The 13,917-nt window shown below is 56.5% G+C and overlaps 1 protein-coding gene across 1 annotated transcript in view; it reads left to right on the top strand.

The window, feature by feature from the left end:
* GLIS1 (GLIS family zinc finger 1) overlaps positions 1-13,917 on the top strand; it is a 242,179-nt gene that overhangs the window by 204,789 nt on the left and 23,473 nt on the right. The window contains exon 5 of the mRNA XM_033226310.1: positions 13,555-13,716. Coding sequence (XP_033082201.1) covers positions 13,555-13,716 — 162 coding nt within the window. The remainder of the gene's footprint in view (positions 1-13,554; positions 13,717-13,917) is intronic.

The following is a 13,917-nucleotide window of genomic DNA, read 5'->3' on the forward strand; positions in this document are numbered from 1 at the left end:
ATTTTAAGAGAGACCAGCGTGCTTATTGCCGTGGCTGTCATTGCTAGCATTATTTTCTGGTGACATGAAAACATTTAGCCCTTTGTTTCTAGTCATTTCTTCCCCATGGGCCAGTGTTTCCTAAATCAATAGACCACCTTGCTTTCGACTTAATGCAGCATAAGCACAGGGGCTAGGGGTTTGGTATCAGACAGCCCTGGGCTCATTCCCCAGCCCTGGCTCCATTCCCACTGCTGCTCTCACTCCTCAGGGGCCCTGGGCTCAGGCCCTCTGGGAGCATCTGTCTCCTCATCTAGGAAAGGTAATTACGGTGGCACCTTCTGTCTAGAGCACTCCAGAGGTTAAACAAGGCAGTCCACCGAAAGGGCAACATGGCCTGACTTGAGGGCGCCCATCAGTGGCAGTTTTCCTCCCTCTCCCCGTGTCCACCTCCCCATGAGGGAGGACCATGTCCCCATGAGGGAGGACCACATCCCCGTAAGGGAGGACCGCTAGTGCTCTCTATTTTACTTATGTCACGTCCAAACCTGAAGTCCACAAACTGGAGTGAGAAAGAGAAAAAAAAAAAAAACTTTAAATGTTCCTTTCACTCCCTTCCTATCCTGAGCCCCCACATGCTGGGTAGCAAATCTCTGGCAGTTCACAGATCACTGCCCATCTTCTCTCATAGTTGCATGCAAATTCTGGGGTTTGGGGGCTTACAGTGAGCCAAGGGGCCCGTAGAGTCATTTATCACATTGACACCTGCTGAACCATCCTGCCCTATCTTTGGCCAGAATCAGCTTGTCCCTGTCCATCTAAAGGCTGCCTCAGGGCCAGCCCAGACTCAGTGTCTTCTCCATAGTGTTGGGACGGGACCTCCCTGAGACAGCCAGAGTCCTGCCTGGATGCCCCAGGTGGCCTGGGCCTTGCTGGGCGCAGCCCTGCTTCAAGTCCCACAAACCTAGCTAGTGGTGCTGCCAGCACCCCCAGGGCATAGCCCCAGGGGTGAAGGGGCAGAGCTCAGGACCTCGCAGCTTTTAGGGATCCATGCCATGTACATGCGTCTGGCTTCCCTCCAGTGTCCCTGTCCCAGCTGGAGCATTGTTTGGGGGTGAAAGTACAGGAAGCTTTGCTCTTTCCTCATCACGAGGTCTCTCCCGGCCCCCACTAATTTGGGAGGTGACTGCTGAGCAGACAGTCACCTCCCCACCCGCCCGACACTTCCCTCAAGGTTCATTTGTTCGTTGCTTGGTTCTTTCATTCATTAGCAGATGTTCATGAACACCCACTCTGTGCCAGCCCCTGTGCTGGGCACTCTGCGATGGGTTTATGGTGGAAACATCATTTGAAATATTAACTGCCTGTGACTCATCCATGTCCAGAGTTCTTTCCGTTCGGCCCTGCGGCCTGGGATTTTGAAACCCAAAAGCCAGGAATTTGCTCCCGTCTGCTCTGCTTTCTGCTAAGTCATCTCCTTCCCCCAGCGCTTGAGTAGAGGTGCAGTGCTATTCCACATGGACCCCTTTGACAGATGAAAACTGAGGCCCATCAGGGAAGGGGATATCCTCAGGGTTCCTGGCCCAGAGGGCTCCTCTGGCTGAGTCTGTTGGGCACCTGCTTATAACCAGATGTCGCTGTGGACAGTGGGGCATTTGGGGAGGAGGCAGCAGCTTGCAACTGCTGAGAACCCGAGTGAGCCCTTGAACAGAGGCCTCTGTGCCAAGGCTGTGGCCCTCCCACTTCCTCAGCTTTGGTGAGTGATCACCCAGGTGCCGTCATCACTGGCCACAGGCGGAGCTGTGGATTGCAGACCTGTGCACCAGGCACCTTCCTCACCAAACTCCCCCAGCTGCAGGATGAACAGACCAAGCCTCAGACCCCCAGAGTTTCCTTCACCGCCTGGTGCCTCAGTTTACCCATCTCAAAAGCAGCAGCTCCATCCTGCCTCTCACAGGGCTGTTGTGATGTTGGTGGGAACAGGGAAGCGAAGGGCTTTGCAGATGGAGGCACGTGGCCACCAGATGGTTTTGCCTCTGTTCCCAGCTTCTCCTTCCCTCCCTGGCTGGTTTCCTTTGGTTTGTGCGTGTGTGACTGGTTTCCTGCTGTAATTCACCTCCCTTCTCTAACTTGAGTTGCGTGTGCAGGGCTGATGTCCTGGGTCTAGGCAATCACCGTTTTTTTTCCATCTACTTTTACTAAGCGCCCACTGTGAGTCCAGGCACTGGGCTGGACCAGCACAGGAGGGTATGGTGTGGGCCACTAGGCCTCATGCACATATGGCCCTGAGACGCCAGCACAGGGCCAGCCCACCTTGGGGCCTCTTGGTCGACCACGTGGGTGGCTGGGTGGGTGTGGGAAGGACAAGGCAGGTTAGCCTGGCCTGTTGATACCACTGGCCCCAGGTGGCAGGCCCAGCCCAATTTAGAACCATGGGCTGTTCCCTGAAGGAGATCTCCTGAAGGCAACCTTAGGAACCATGTTGCACCGCCCCAGCAGCCCTGATTAGTATACTTCATCCGGCTCTGTCCCTGAGCGTCTGAGACAGGAGGCTCACCATCTCTCCTGGTAGAGCTTATCCTGCTACTAAGCAGAGTCCTCTCGGTGGCCTCCCACCCCCAACTCTCTCAGGTCCCTGTGGCTCCAGGAGCTACACACCAATGGATCTTCTCAGCCCAGCTCCCACCCCCACGCTCTTCACCAGCCTGGTGCTGAACACTGTCCCCTCACAAGGTGGGTTCTGGGGCCTCATGGGACATTTCTGGTGGAGTCTGAGCCTCAGGTGCACACGGGCAGGTTCTTTCCACCCACTCAAGATGGGGAGCTTTGCCTGTGGCACATGTGTGACAATTCTGGATGACCTGACACTGGGTTTTCTTTCAGGCAGTGGGTGGAGAATCTCTGGCCTCCGCCCTCCCCAGGCAGCCCCAGGTGTATGTTGTGCAGTGCTGGGCATAGATGCGCCTGTCACCTGTACCATCGCCCCACTGCCCCATCCTGTGCAGGCGGTCCCTGGTGGGCAGGCAGCTCGGGGTGAAACTCAGGAAAGGGAGGTGGCTGGGCCGAGGTCACGCAGAGCCAGGGCTGGACTCCGGTCTCAGACCCAGGTGTTGCTCACCACCCCTCCCCTGCTGTTTCTTCTTGCACCTTGGGAGAGGATCCCAAAAGGGGACTAACGTTACTGAGCACCTGTCCTGTGCCCAGTACCAAGGCCACACCCTGGTGTTCACCACAGGAGGACACCTCATTTGCAAGTAGAACACTGAGGCTCACAGGAAGAGGAGGAAGCACCTGAGCCCCAGGCCATCTCTGGGGGAGGGAGACTCCTGCTGAGGCCATGGGGTGAGTTTGTCTGCAGGGAGGGTTGAGGCTGGAGGCCTGGAGAGACCCTTTTATTCACTGTGGCCTCTTCTTCCTCCTGAAGCAGCGCTCACAGCCTAACCACCAGGGCTTATGGTGAGACGCTGCGCCCACCTATAAAGAATCCCCCCAACAAATGGGAACATGCTCCCGTCCACAGCTTGGCTGTGTGGGCGGTGTGGGCTGGGTGAGACTCACCTCTGGGGCCTTGTGTCTGCCTCTCTCCCTCCCAGGGCCGAGCTCTGAGAAGAGTGTGCGATGCTTGAACGGTAGGAGAGTGGTGAGGGACCAGCAGTCCTGGCCGCAGCACCGGGATGACAGTGAGAGAATTGGGAAGGCCTCAGGCTTGAGCCAAGTCTAGAGCGACAGGGAGGACTGGCCAGTGAACAGGGGCACCTTGAGCAGAGGAGACAGCATGGGTAAAGGCCTGGAGGCGGGAAGGTGTGGCCTGTGGCTGCAGCGTGGGGAGGGGAAGTAGACATTGGGTAGAGAGGCCAGCAGGGATCTCTCAGGCTATGCATGCTGTCCCCAAGGCCAGGCCAGGCCAGCCACCATGCAGAGGTCAGGAGGCGCAGTGGACCCAGCCCCTCAGTGGACCCCGCACCCACATTCATATTCCAGGTGGCCAGTTTCTGCGTGTGCTGTGCTATGCGTGGGGCAGCGTGTCGGTGTGGCTGGTGGGTGGGAGTTAGTACGTTTGTGAATGTGGCGGGTCTGGGGCTTGGGTATATGTGTGAACGTGTGTGTCCTGGCCCGTGTGTTTTTGCCATGTGTCACGGGGTGTAAACATGATTTATGTGTATGGTGTGTAGTGTAGGGGGGTGGGGGGTGTATGCGGTGTGATATGTGTGTTTGTGGCGTGGTGTATGTTGGTGTGGTACGTGTGTGGGGGAGGTATGGTGTGTATGTGTGTTGGGGGTGTGCTGGGATGTGTGGTATGGTGTGTGTGGTGTGAATTCATGTGCTGTGGAGTGTGTGTGTGTGGTGTGATATGTGTGGGTGTGTTATGTGGTATATATGTGGGAGTATGGTATGTGTGGGTGAATTGGGGTGTGTGTGTTTGGCTGTAGTATGTGTGTGAGGGAGTTTCTGGGTCTCGGTGTGCGTGTGTGTGTGAATCAGTGTGTGTGTGTTGGTGTCCTGGGGCTCTGTCTCTGACGTGTGGCTTGGTTGGAAGGAGAGGTGTTCACATCAGAGTGGGTGAGTATCCGCATTTCTGGGCCTGTGGCTGGTGGCTTGGTGTACGTGTGTCAGTCATTCTATGCTGTGTGCTCTCTGCAGAGCCCTGGCCCCTGGCAGAGCCTCTTTCCTCATTCCAGACAATGTCTAACCACAGCTCAGCACTGGGAGAGCCCCTGGATCCCACCTGTCCACTTGGGCCCCAAGAAAAGCTGACTCAGCTTCCCCTGCATCTCCTACTTTTGGGGGTTCTACATGCCCTGGAAGGGTGGCCCTCTTGATCCTCGCTGGCCGGCCACCTTTCCAGGAGCTCCCTCAACTGCACTGCTGTGAACAGGAACCCACTTCTTGCCCAGACAGGGTCTTTTGCTGGAGAAGAGCCCAGCCCAGGGCTGTCAGTGTGTTCCTGTGAGGAAGGGTCAGGGTGTCTGCCGCCCCCACACCCTCAGCCTTGAGATCCTCCTCCCAAGGACAGGCCCACCCGGACGGGCTCCCAGAAAGAGGCGTATGTTCCCTCTGTCCCATTCTCCCTTGCCTTACTGTGTGCCCCCAGCCCTCCCTGGCCTCCAGCTCCTCTGGGTGCTTATGAAGGCCCAGTGAGCAGATGGTCTCGCCTCTCATGGTAGTGCTTGGTCATGGCTACCTGCGACCAGAGTGTGCCCAGGGCACAGACCTCGGCACTGGAGGTGAACCCAGGCTCCATCCCATGAGTGAGCACTAGGACTCTGGCACTTCACCTAAACTCGGTTTCTAGCTCTGTAACAATAGGGGTTGCAGGATTAGTGAGATGGTGTTTAGGGAGAGCTTGGCCCAGTCCTGGGCACGTGGTCAACGTGATAGCTGCTGTTCTGGTCAGTTCCCTGCACATGCCCCCACTTTCCTTCATGTGTGTAGGTGGCACCACATCCCCAAAGACCAGACCCTTGAGGGCCTCATGGTCCAGATCAAAGAGCCTGGGCCAGTGCTCTCCAGCCTCACCCCCAGGAACCTCCTCCCGTCTGTCCTTTCCCTTCTTGACTCAACCTCCCCATAGAGGACTGGCGAAGCCCCAAACTCTGAGGAGACCCTGGGGGAGCCCCACAGGGGAGCACAGGACAGTAACCTCAGGCCAGCCAGCGGACCCTCCCAGAGTGCGGGAGCGAGGAGTGGCCCTCAGTGCCCAGATCGCTGGCCTTTAGAGCTGGCCAAACACAGGATTAGTTGACATCTTGGAGAAGGAGCTGGCACCGCATTTCCCACATCCACATCATTGTTGTAAAGTAACTTAAAAGTTTGTGCAAAAATGAGAAGTTGATCCCTGAATGGCCTGCCAGACTTTTGTAACCCAATATATTTTACCCTTAAATCAGAAATGTGTTTATTTAGAAGCAAGTCACTGGCAAATGCTAAAACTGAAGGCATTTCCTCCCCTGCCCCCGTGCCATGCCCTGTTCCCCCAAACCTCCTCTTCACTCTCTGTGTCCAGATTCTTAGTTAGAGCATGAGAAACTGAACCCTGCCTCCTTTTTGGGCCATGCCAGCCGCAGGCAGGAAACTTGACATTCATTAGACACTAGCTACGTGCCAGTTCCTACGCTGGGCATATTCCTTCATTTACCAGCCGTTTGTGGTGGCCCCATTTTAGAGAAGAGAAAAAGGAGGACAGAAATGAGATGTGACTAGCCCAGGTTAAGGCTCCCGGTGGTGGACCCCAGCACAAACCTCTGTCTGCGTGACTTGGTTTGCGGCACTTTGGTTTGCAGCACGGTGTCACCAACTCACATGTGAAACAGGGCCCTTGGTTCTTCCCCAGGGCCCGAGGAAGAGAATAGCCATCACCCAGTGCCAGCGGCATGCCAGGCACTGTGCTGGGGCTCCCCTGCGTGCTCTTAGCCCATCCACAGATGCATAAAAGGCTCTGAGTGCGGCTTGCTGAGGAAGGTGGACCCACCCTGCGATTCGAACGTCTGAGCCAGTGCCCAGCGGATCCTGGCCTTCAGCCCTCCCCATCCCCCAGCCAGAGCTTGAGGGGTCCCTGGGCTTGGCCCAGAGGCGAGAATGCCACCCCCTCCCTGGCTCCTGGGATGGCTCCCCTCTGTCTTTCATCTCCTGCCCTCTGCTCTGTAAGCTGCACGCAGCGGTAATGGATTGCAGTGGACATTTTTCAGTTAGGTTCTGATTTTCCCCTGCCTGTCACTATAAAACTCCAGATGGTCTGGGGCTTCATGGTTCCCGGGGTATTTTCCCCGTTTTTTTAATCTTCTGTTGTAACACGCCTCACATGTGGGAATTGAGCCTTTCAAGGCTGTTCTGTGGATCAGCTGGTACTTTCTTCTCCACTGTGCCACGTGGTTTTCCTTTCTGCATGGAGGCATCCACTGTGGGCGTCCTCTCTTCCCAGCGTCAGCTCTGGGGCTGGGCCCGGGCCTGGCTTTGCCCTGGGAATGGAACCTGTGGCGCCTGGTTTGAAATGACAGTAACAGCTCCTGAGAGAGAGCTTGTTTTCTTGGTGCTTTAGGTAGGAGTCCCTGAGGCAGTGACCAGATGGTTAGGGACACATACAGACCCGTCAGCCAGACCCGAGGTCAGATTCCTGCTCTGTCACTGACTGGCTGTGTGACCTGGAGCCAGTGACATCAACCGTCTGAGCCTGAGTTTCTTCTTCTGCAGAGTGGGTTGGGAAGTAGCTTCCCCGGCAGGGCACGTTGTCTGAACTAAATGGAACACAAACAGCACCTGGCCCACGGTAGGTGTCAGACAGGGTGTTACCCAGTCACTCTTATCATTCTGAATTCATCTTCAAATATATTTTACTGTTTGTGTATTTTGGGGTAAATAAGAAAAACCTAACCACCTATCCTCACATTTTTCAAGATTGTTAGACATGCCTGCTTTTCCTTTTCCCCATCCTGAGTACTCCCTGCCCTCAGTATCACCTTCTCCGTTCCCATGGCGTGGGAGCCTTTCATTCTGGCCAGATCAGTCTGTTGTGTATTTGGTTATTTGAGCCAGTGTGTTTCAAATCCGCCCTCAACAAAAGGTGCACATAACATTCTCCGCGTGGACAGACGGTGTCAGAGCGCTGATGCCTCTGCACACAGTGGTTCACAGAGCCCCCCCACAGTGTGGACCTTCTTATGTCTGAGGTATCTGGTCTCTGATGTGAAATGAGCTCACCCTGATTCATTGTGTCGGGAAACGTGGAGGCCAGCTTTGCACCCAGACTGATCTGAAGCTGGAATGCAGTGGTGTGGGTATGGGGGTTGGAGGGTACAGATGCCACCAAGCCAGCACCAAGCCACCAGATCATGCTGGCCAGAATGCCAGGGTGAGGATCTGTACATGTCAAGGCACTGGGGAGCCATGCAGGGTTTGAGCAGGGAGGGACACAGAGCTATGGGCTTAAGTCTTCTGTCCAGATAGCTCATGGAAATGGGTTGGGAGGGGAGAGAACATGTTCCTAGCTCAAGCATCCAGGTAGAAGGTGGGAGGTCAGGGGCCCCACACACCCCCAGCCACCCACCATGAGGGATGGAGAGGCCCCAAGGTGGGCTGGCCCTGTGCCGGCAACTCAGGGCCATATGTGCTTGAGGCCTAGGCGCCCATGTTGCACCCTCCAGCACTGGTCCAGCCCAGTTCCTGGACTCACGGTGGGTGCTTAGTGAAGGTAGATGGAAGAAACAGTGACAGCTCAGACCCAGGACATCAGTCCTGCGTGACCCGGGGTGGTCCAGCCAGTAGAAGTCGCACCAGAGTCCCTCAAGTGAAGAGCCTGTGCCGCATCAGTCATTGCATGGGGTGGCTTCTGTGAAGTCTTTGGGATCAAAAATCCCCAAACTTGCCTGCTCCAGAAGGAACCACTACCCCATGTGTTTGAAGGAAGGGAGCCCCCAAAACTCCCATTTCTTCTTTCACCTCTCCTCTCCCTGCTCCCCTTCCTTCTACTGTTTCCAGAACATAGCCCACCTCTTCCAGCCTCCCTGCTTTTGTTGTTCATGCTTTGCCCTCTCCCTGGAATGCTTTTCCTGGCTCTGTGTTTCTAGCCCCTACCTGGGTGTCAGGGCTGAGCTCTTCTGTGAAGGCCTTTGTAGCTCCCCAGCCTCTGCCAGCCAGAAGCCCCCGGGTCAGCCCCTTCCTAGGGCTCTGAACACATTCCAGTGTGTCTGGAGCTGTGGGTCTTTGATGCCCTTGGGTCTCAGCTCCCAGCACACTGCCAGGCACACAGAGGGGCAGCTGAGTGAGGCAGGAGGATAAGAAGCTGTGTGCTCAAAGAGGAGAGGATGAGTGAGTGACTCCCAGAAGTGCATGAGTGGAAGGATGGGGGGTGCACAGTAGCAGGGTTGGGGTGGGTGGGTGGTAAGGTAGGAGTGGAGGGATGGGGTGCACAGGTGGCTTTCAGGCCACAGGGCTTACCTCGTGTTGCAGGCACTTTTTTTCTTAGGAGAGATGGCAGTTCTGCCTGTGGCATAGCTCAGGTTCAGTGCCCCTGGCACAGGGGGAACAATACCCCTCCCTGACCCCCCACATAGAGGCACTCAGCCCTTGCAGTGGGGGTCCGGTGTACCCTTGGACACTGGCAACAGGAAGCAGGTGTCTGTCCAAGACAAATGTACTGTAGAGACTGAGGCGACTGGGATGTCAGGAAGGCCCTGCCCCAGTGGCACTCCCTGTGGTGCAGGCCCCATGGAATCATTACGATGCCCTCAGTCATGGTGCCATTACTTTAAGGTAAGTTCTCCCTCCCCCTGAGAAACCAAGGTCCGAAGCCAGCGACGTGCTGGATGGCTGCATTTCTGCTCTAACAAGCCCCATGCATCCATTCTGCAGCATCTATGCCCCCACAACCCAGTGATGGGGGGTTCCTTCCCTGCAGCCCCCTCAGCCCTACACAGCCAGTGGATGGGGCCCCTTCAAGCCAAGCCCACCCCAAAGGGTACCTCACACTCATTGGAGGCTGCTTCTGGGACCCAAAGAGTGCCCCCTGGGCTGGGTCTACACCAGGGTCTGTGTGTGTAACCCCTGTGCTGGCTGCACCCTGAGCGTCAGCTCCCCATCTGTCAGTGAGAATAGTAATATTTGCTTACTGGGTGGTGGAGAAGATAAGATGCCACATTTGTGACAGCCCCAGGCCCAGCAGAACCAAGCACACAATAGGGACTGAACTGATGATCGCTCCCATCCCTCTCTCTGTACCTGTGTTTTCCCCATCTGTGCAGTTGTTGACTAGGAAGGACCACAGGGACCTTGGCAGGCAGCTGCAGGCAGAGCCCATAGGCCCTCAAGGCCCCTGGCGTGTCTGGGATGCTGGTCCTGATGGGGCATGACTCTGGCTTTGCCAGGGGTGCCTGCAGCATCCTCATCCCAGACCAGTCCTGATGGGGTAGTGCCCCTTCATCTGCTGCTCTCTCTGTTTCCACCTGGAGGGACGGGCCACTCCCATCGGGGCATCCGGGCCAGCTGCTTATTATACCCCAGCCTGCAGCTCAGCTCTGGAGAGTTCCAGGGGGCAGGGAGTAGGACAAGGCTGGGCCAACACACATGGGCACAGCACGGGCATCAGCGCACATGCACATATCGGAGTACCTTGCTGCACACTGGGGTGAGGGGGTGTACTCACAGGGGTGCGTGGACCACATGCCCAGCAACCTCCATATCATGCTTCTATCCCACCCTTTGCCCCATGATTGAGATGCCAGCGCTGCCCTCAGGGAACTCTCAAACTCTCAGCCTGGGGGCATGGGGAGAAGGCCATGGCTGTGCAGGGAAAACCTACCCCACAAGCTCACGGGTGTCAAAGAGGAGGGAGTGGGGAAGGTTGAGGACGACTTCTCAGAGGGAGCACTTAAGCAACAGGAGTAGATGTTTGCTAAATGAACAAATAAAGGAAAGGCATTCCAGGCCTAGGGAATGGCTGAAGCAAAGGCCTGAGGGCGTGGAAATTCCTGACAGAATTCAGGACTGTTCAGACACAGTCTCACTCCTGCAGATCACGTGTGGAGCGTCTGCATGGGAGAGGCAGTTGGGTCCATGTTGGAAGACCATGAACACCAAGCGGCAGATCCTGTGTTTGAAAAACATATGAATTAGATTGTCAGAGAGTTGGAAGGGAAGGAGTCCCAGGAGGGGGACAGTCCGAACAGAGGCTGGGGGTAGGAGCAACTGTGCTGAGTGGAGGGTTAGCCGAGGCAGGAATACACAGACCTCGGGGAGAAGATGATGTACCGATCCAGCACTCTCCCGCAGTCGGGAAAATGATGCAGCCCGGAGGAGTTATTGCCCTCTGCTGCAGATACCTCCCCACCCTGCATGGGCCAGAGAGGAACAAAGGCACGAGCTGGATGCCGAGAGGAAGCCCTGGTCTCTAGCCTGGGCTCCCCCATCTTACGTTGGGATGAGCTTGGCACAAGGCCGTTGCAGGCGAGCAAGGGAGGTGGCTTGCGGCCTATTTACTGCCCAAACAGGATTTCCTTCTGGTTTGGATGCATGGAAAAGGCACAACATCTGGAAGTAAGAAGCAGAACAGCCTCTAAAACCCAGCTGTGGACGGCTCGCCTTGGACTCACCCCAGCAGAGCATGGCCCTGAGTTATGGCTGGGCTTCCAGGGAACAGGCGTGGAGGGAGCTATCCCAGGACCATCATTGTCTCTTGTGTTTCTTGTGTCTTTCATGTCTGTCTGAGCAGCTGTCCCCTGGCCTGTGCTCCATCTGCCACCTCTGCCCTGGATGGGGCCTTGGTGACCCTCATCTAGAACTGCTACAATTGCCATCTTCCTTTCTCCTTCCCCAGTCCCCACTTGTCACCAGCAGCCAGAGGGGTCTTCCTAGAGCACATATCTGACCCTGTCCTTTCCCTTCTTTAGGAGAAGGGTCTCCACTGTCCCCAAGGTGGAGTCCAGGCTCACTGGCCTGGCATTTGAGTCCCCGCTATTTGGCCTCTGAACTTCCTGCAGACTCCTTGCCAGTAGAGCCCAGCCCACCCGCAAGATGATGAACTCCACATCAACCACTCAGGGGCCTTCACAGGGAATCTGTACCCTTTTCATGCTTTGGTGCCTCCCAGCCTGCCCTTCCTTGACCTTCAGTGTGAGTCACCCCACTATCTTCTTTGGATCTGTTGGTCACAGTTCAGGGCCCAGGCAGGGCCAGAGACTGAATGAGGCAAATGCATCGGTGTTGGGGTAACTGCCTGCCTGTGTCTCCACACTGCTACATGTCTATCTAAGCTCGCTACAGTCATCAAGCCCGTGGAAGCATCTTGCGGCCCCCTGGCTGGCTTAGGCACCTCCTCTGTGTGGCCACAGGCCCTGTGTTTCCCTCCGTGACAGCTCAACCGCGTCGCTTTATGATGGTGTGTATGTATGCATCTCCCGCATGGGCTCTGTACCCCCAGAGGGCAGGACCCGTCTGAGTTCTGTCTGCATCTTGGCACTCACTGCAGACTGGAGCCAGTCTGTCCCGGTGAACAGCCTCGCACCAGAAATTACTCGATGTGCTGAACAGCCTTGAGCCAAGGCCATGAAAATCAGCCAGGTGGATCACAGGGTCTGAAATGAGCCCACACCCAGGCACCCAACCAGCTCCTCCCCTACTCCCCACAGATGAGCCCCAGAGAAGGGGTGTAAAGAGCAGGCTTTGGGAGCGCTAGTCCTCGGGTAACATGGCTGCTCCCAGCTCATCCTGGGCCACCTGCTGCTGGGAGCCCATGCTGGCCCCTGGTTCCGAGGGGCGGGGTCCCATGGGCCCTAATCTGGGTTAGGTGCTAATGGTTGGCTGTTCAGCCCCAGAGGAAATCAATGGCTCATGAGAAGGGGTCAGCCTCCTCTGGTCCGTTCCTCCTCAAGGGTCACCTGCCCTAGGAAGGCAGCAGGCATAGCAGAGCCATCTGGCCTTTGGCATCAGACTTGGCCTGAGCCCTGTCATTGCCATGTCACAGCCCTATGACCTTGGGCAGGTCACTTGACCACATGAAGCCTCCGTCTCTGAGATGGGGACATTAATACCATATACTTCACAGCTGTTGTGTGTCCAACACCCAGCACCACACCTGGATGTAGCAGGCGCCCATCAGCGCTGGTCCCCTCTCCCACCCATGCAAGCATGTGGCCAGAACATCAGCCTGGCTGGGACAGGGACAGATGGGGAGAAGCCAGAAGGAGCAGCTCATCACACTGAAGGACCAGAGGCTGCTGCCTCCGCTGGGTGGCATTTGAGCTGACTTTGAAGGCTGAGGGAGGTTGGTGGGTGGCTGTGAGGGCTGAGGGAGGTTGGCAGGTGGCTGTGAAAGAGGGGACATTCCTTGCTGAGTGACTTGAATGAATAAAGGCTGGAAATTGTCTGGCCAACTCCCCATGTGGATCTAGGGCATGGGGTGGGCCTAAAGAGAGGTGTGGAGGGCCTGTATATGATCACAGAGCCACAGGATCTATGCAGGGCCCTTCAGTTTACAAATGTGGCTCTTGTTCTGACAGCAGTTAGCTGTTCTGACTCTGTGCTCCAGACAGACAAACCCTGCCACATTCAGTGTCCTACCCCCTGGGGCCCTCATGTCAGCCTTGAGTGGTGGCCACATAGTCTCAAGCTTGAAAACAAGGAAACAAGGCACAGAGGGGTCAAGAGTACCGCCCAAAGCCTCTCTGGGACAGAGCCCGATTCAGATCCAGGCTGTGGGTCCGTCCACATTTCAGCTCCCTGTGCTGGGACACGTGCCTGCCCTCAGAGTCCTGATTCCACGATGTGCTGTGGTCAGGGCAGTGCATCGTTTCCAGATGGCCCTGGAGAGGGGAGCCTTTCAGGTCCAGAACTGGAAAGGCCACTTTCTTCTCCAGCCCTCGTGCCCCATTTCTAAGTCGGGATGCTGTTTTTCTGGACTCACCAGGCATTTCCAGATAAGGCCTGGGTCCTGAGCACTTCACAGGCGGCTGAGCCGGAGCTCCCAGAGGCTCAGGCAGGATGGGAGGGGCAGGGGTGCTAGGGCCAGGCAGACCTAGGGGGTTAGTTTCCATGCAGGGGTGGGGTGTCCAGCGGGCTGGGAGTTCCCCTCACCAGCCTCTCCTGCAGTTTGAAGGCTGCAGCAAGGCCTTCTCACGGCTGGAGAACCTCAAGATACACCTGAGGAGCCACACAGGCGAGAAGCCGTACCTGTGCCAGCACCCGGGCTGCCAGAAGGCCTTCAGCAACTCCAGCGACCGCGCCAAGCACCAGCGCACCCACCTAGACACGGTAGGCCCAGCAGGCAGAGGCCCAGGGCGGGGTGGAGGACGACTGCACACTTGCCACTCATTCAGTGCGGAGACCCTGCCTCCCTGCCTTACCCTTTAGCGCCTCTGATGTTCGGGGCAGGATGATGCTTGGCAGGGCAGTGGGTCGGATGGCGTCCTCTGCATTCTAGAATGTTTAGCAGTTATCCCTGGCCTTTCTTCA

The sequence above is a fragment of the Trachypithecus francoisi genome, unplaced genomic scaffold (assembly GCF_009764315.1).
Source record: "Trachypithecus francoisi isolate TF-2019V2 unplaced genomic scaffold, Tfra_2.0 Lachesis_group12, whole genome shotgun sequence".
In the NCBI taxonomy this organism is placed as follows: Eukaryota; Metazoa; Chordata; class Mammalia; order Primates; family Cercopithecidae; genus Trachypithecus; species Trachypithecus francoisi.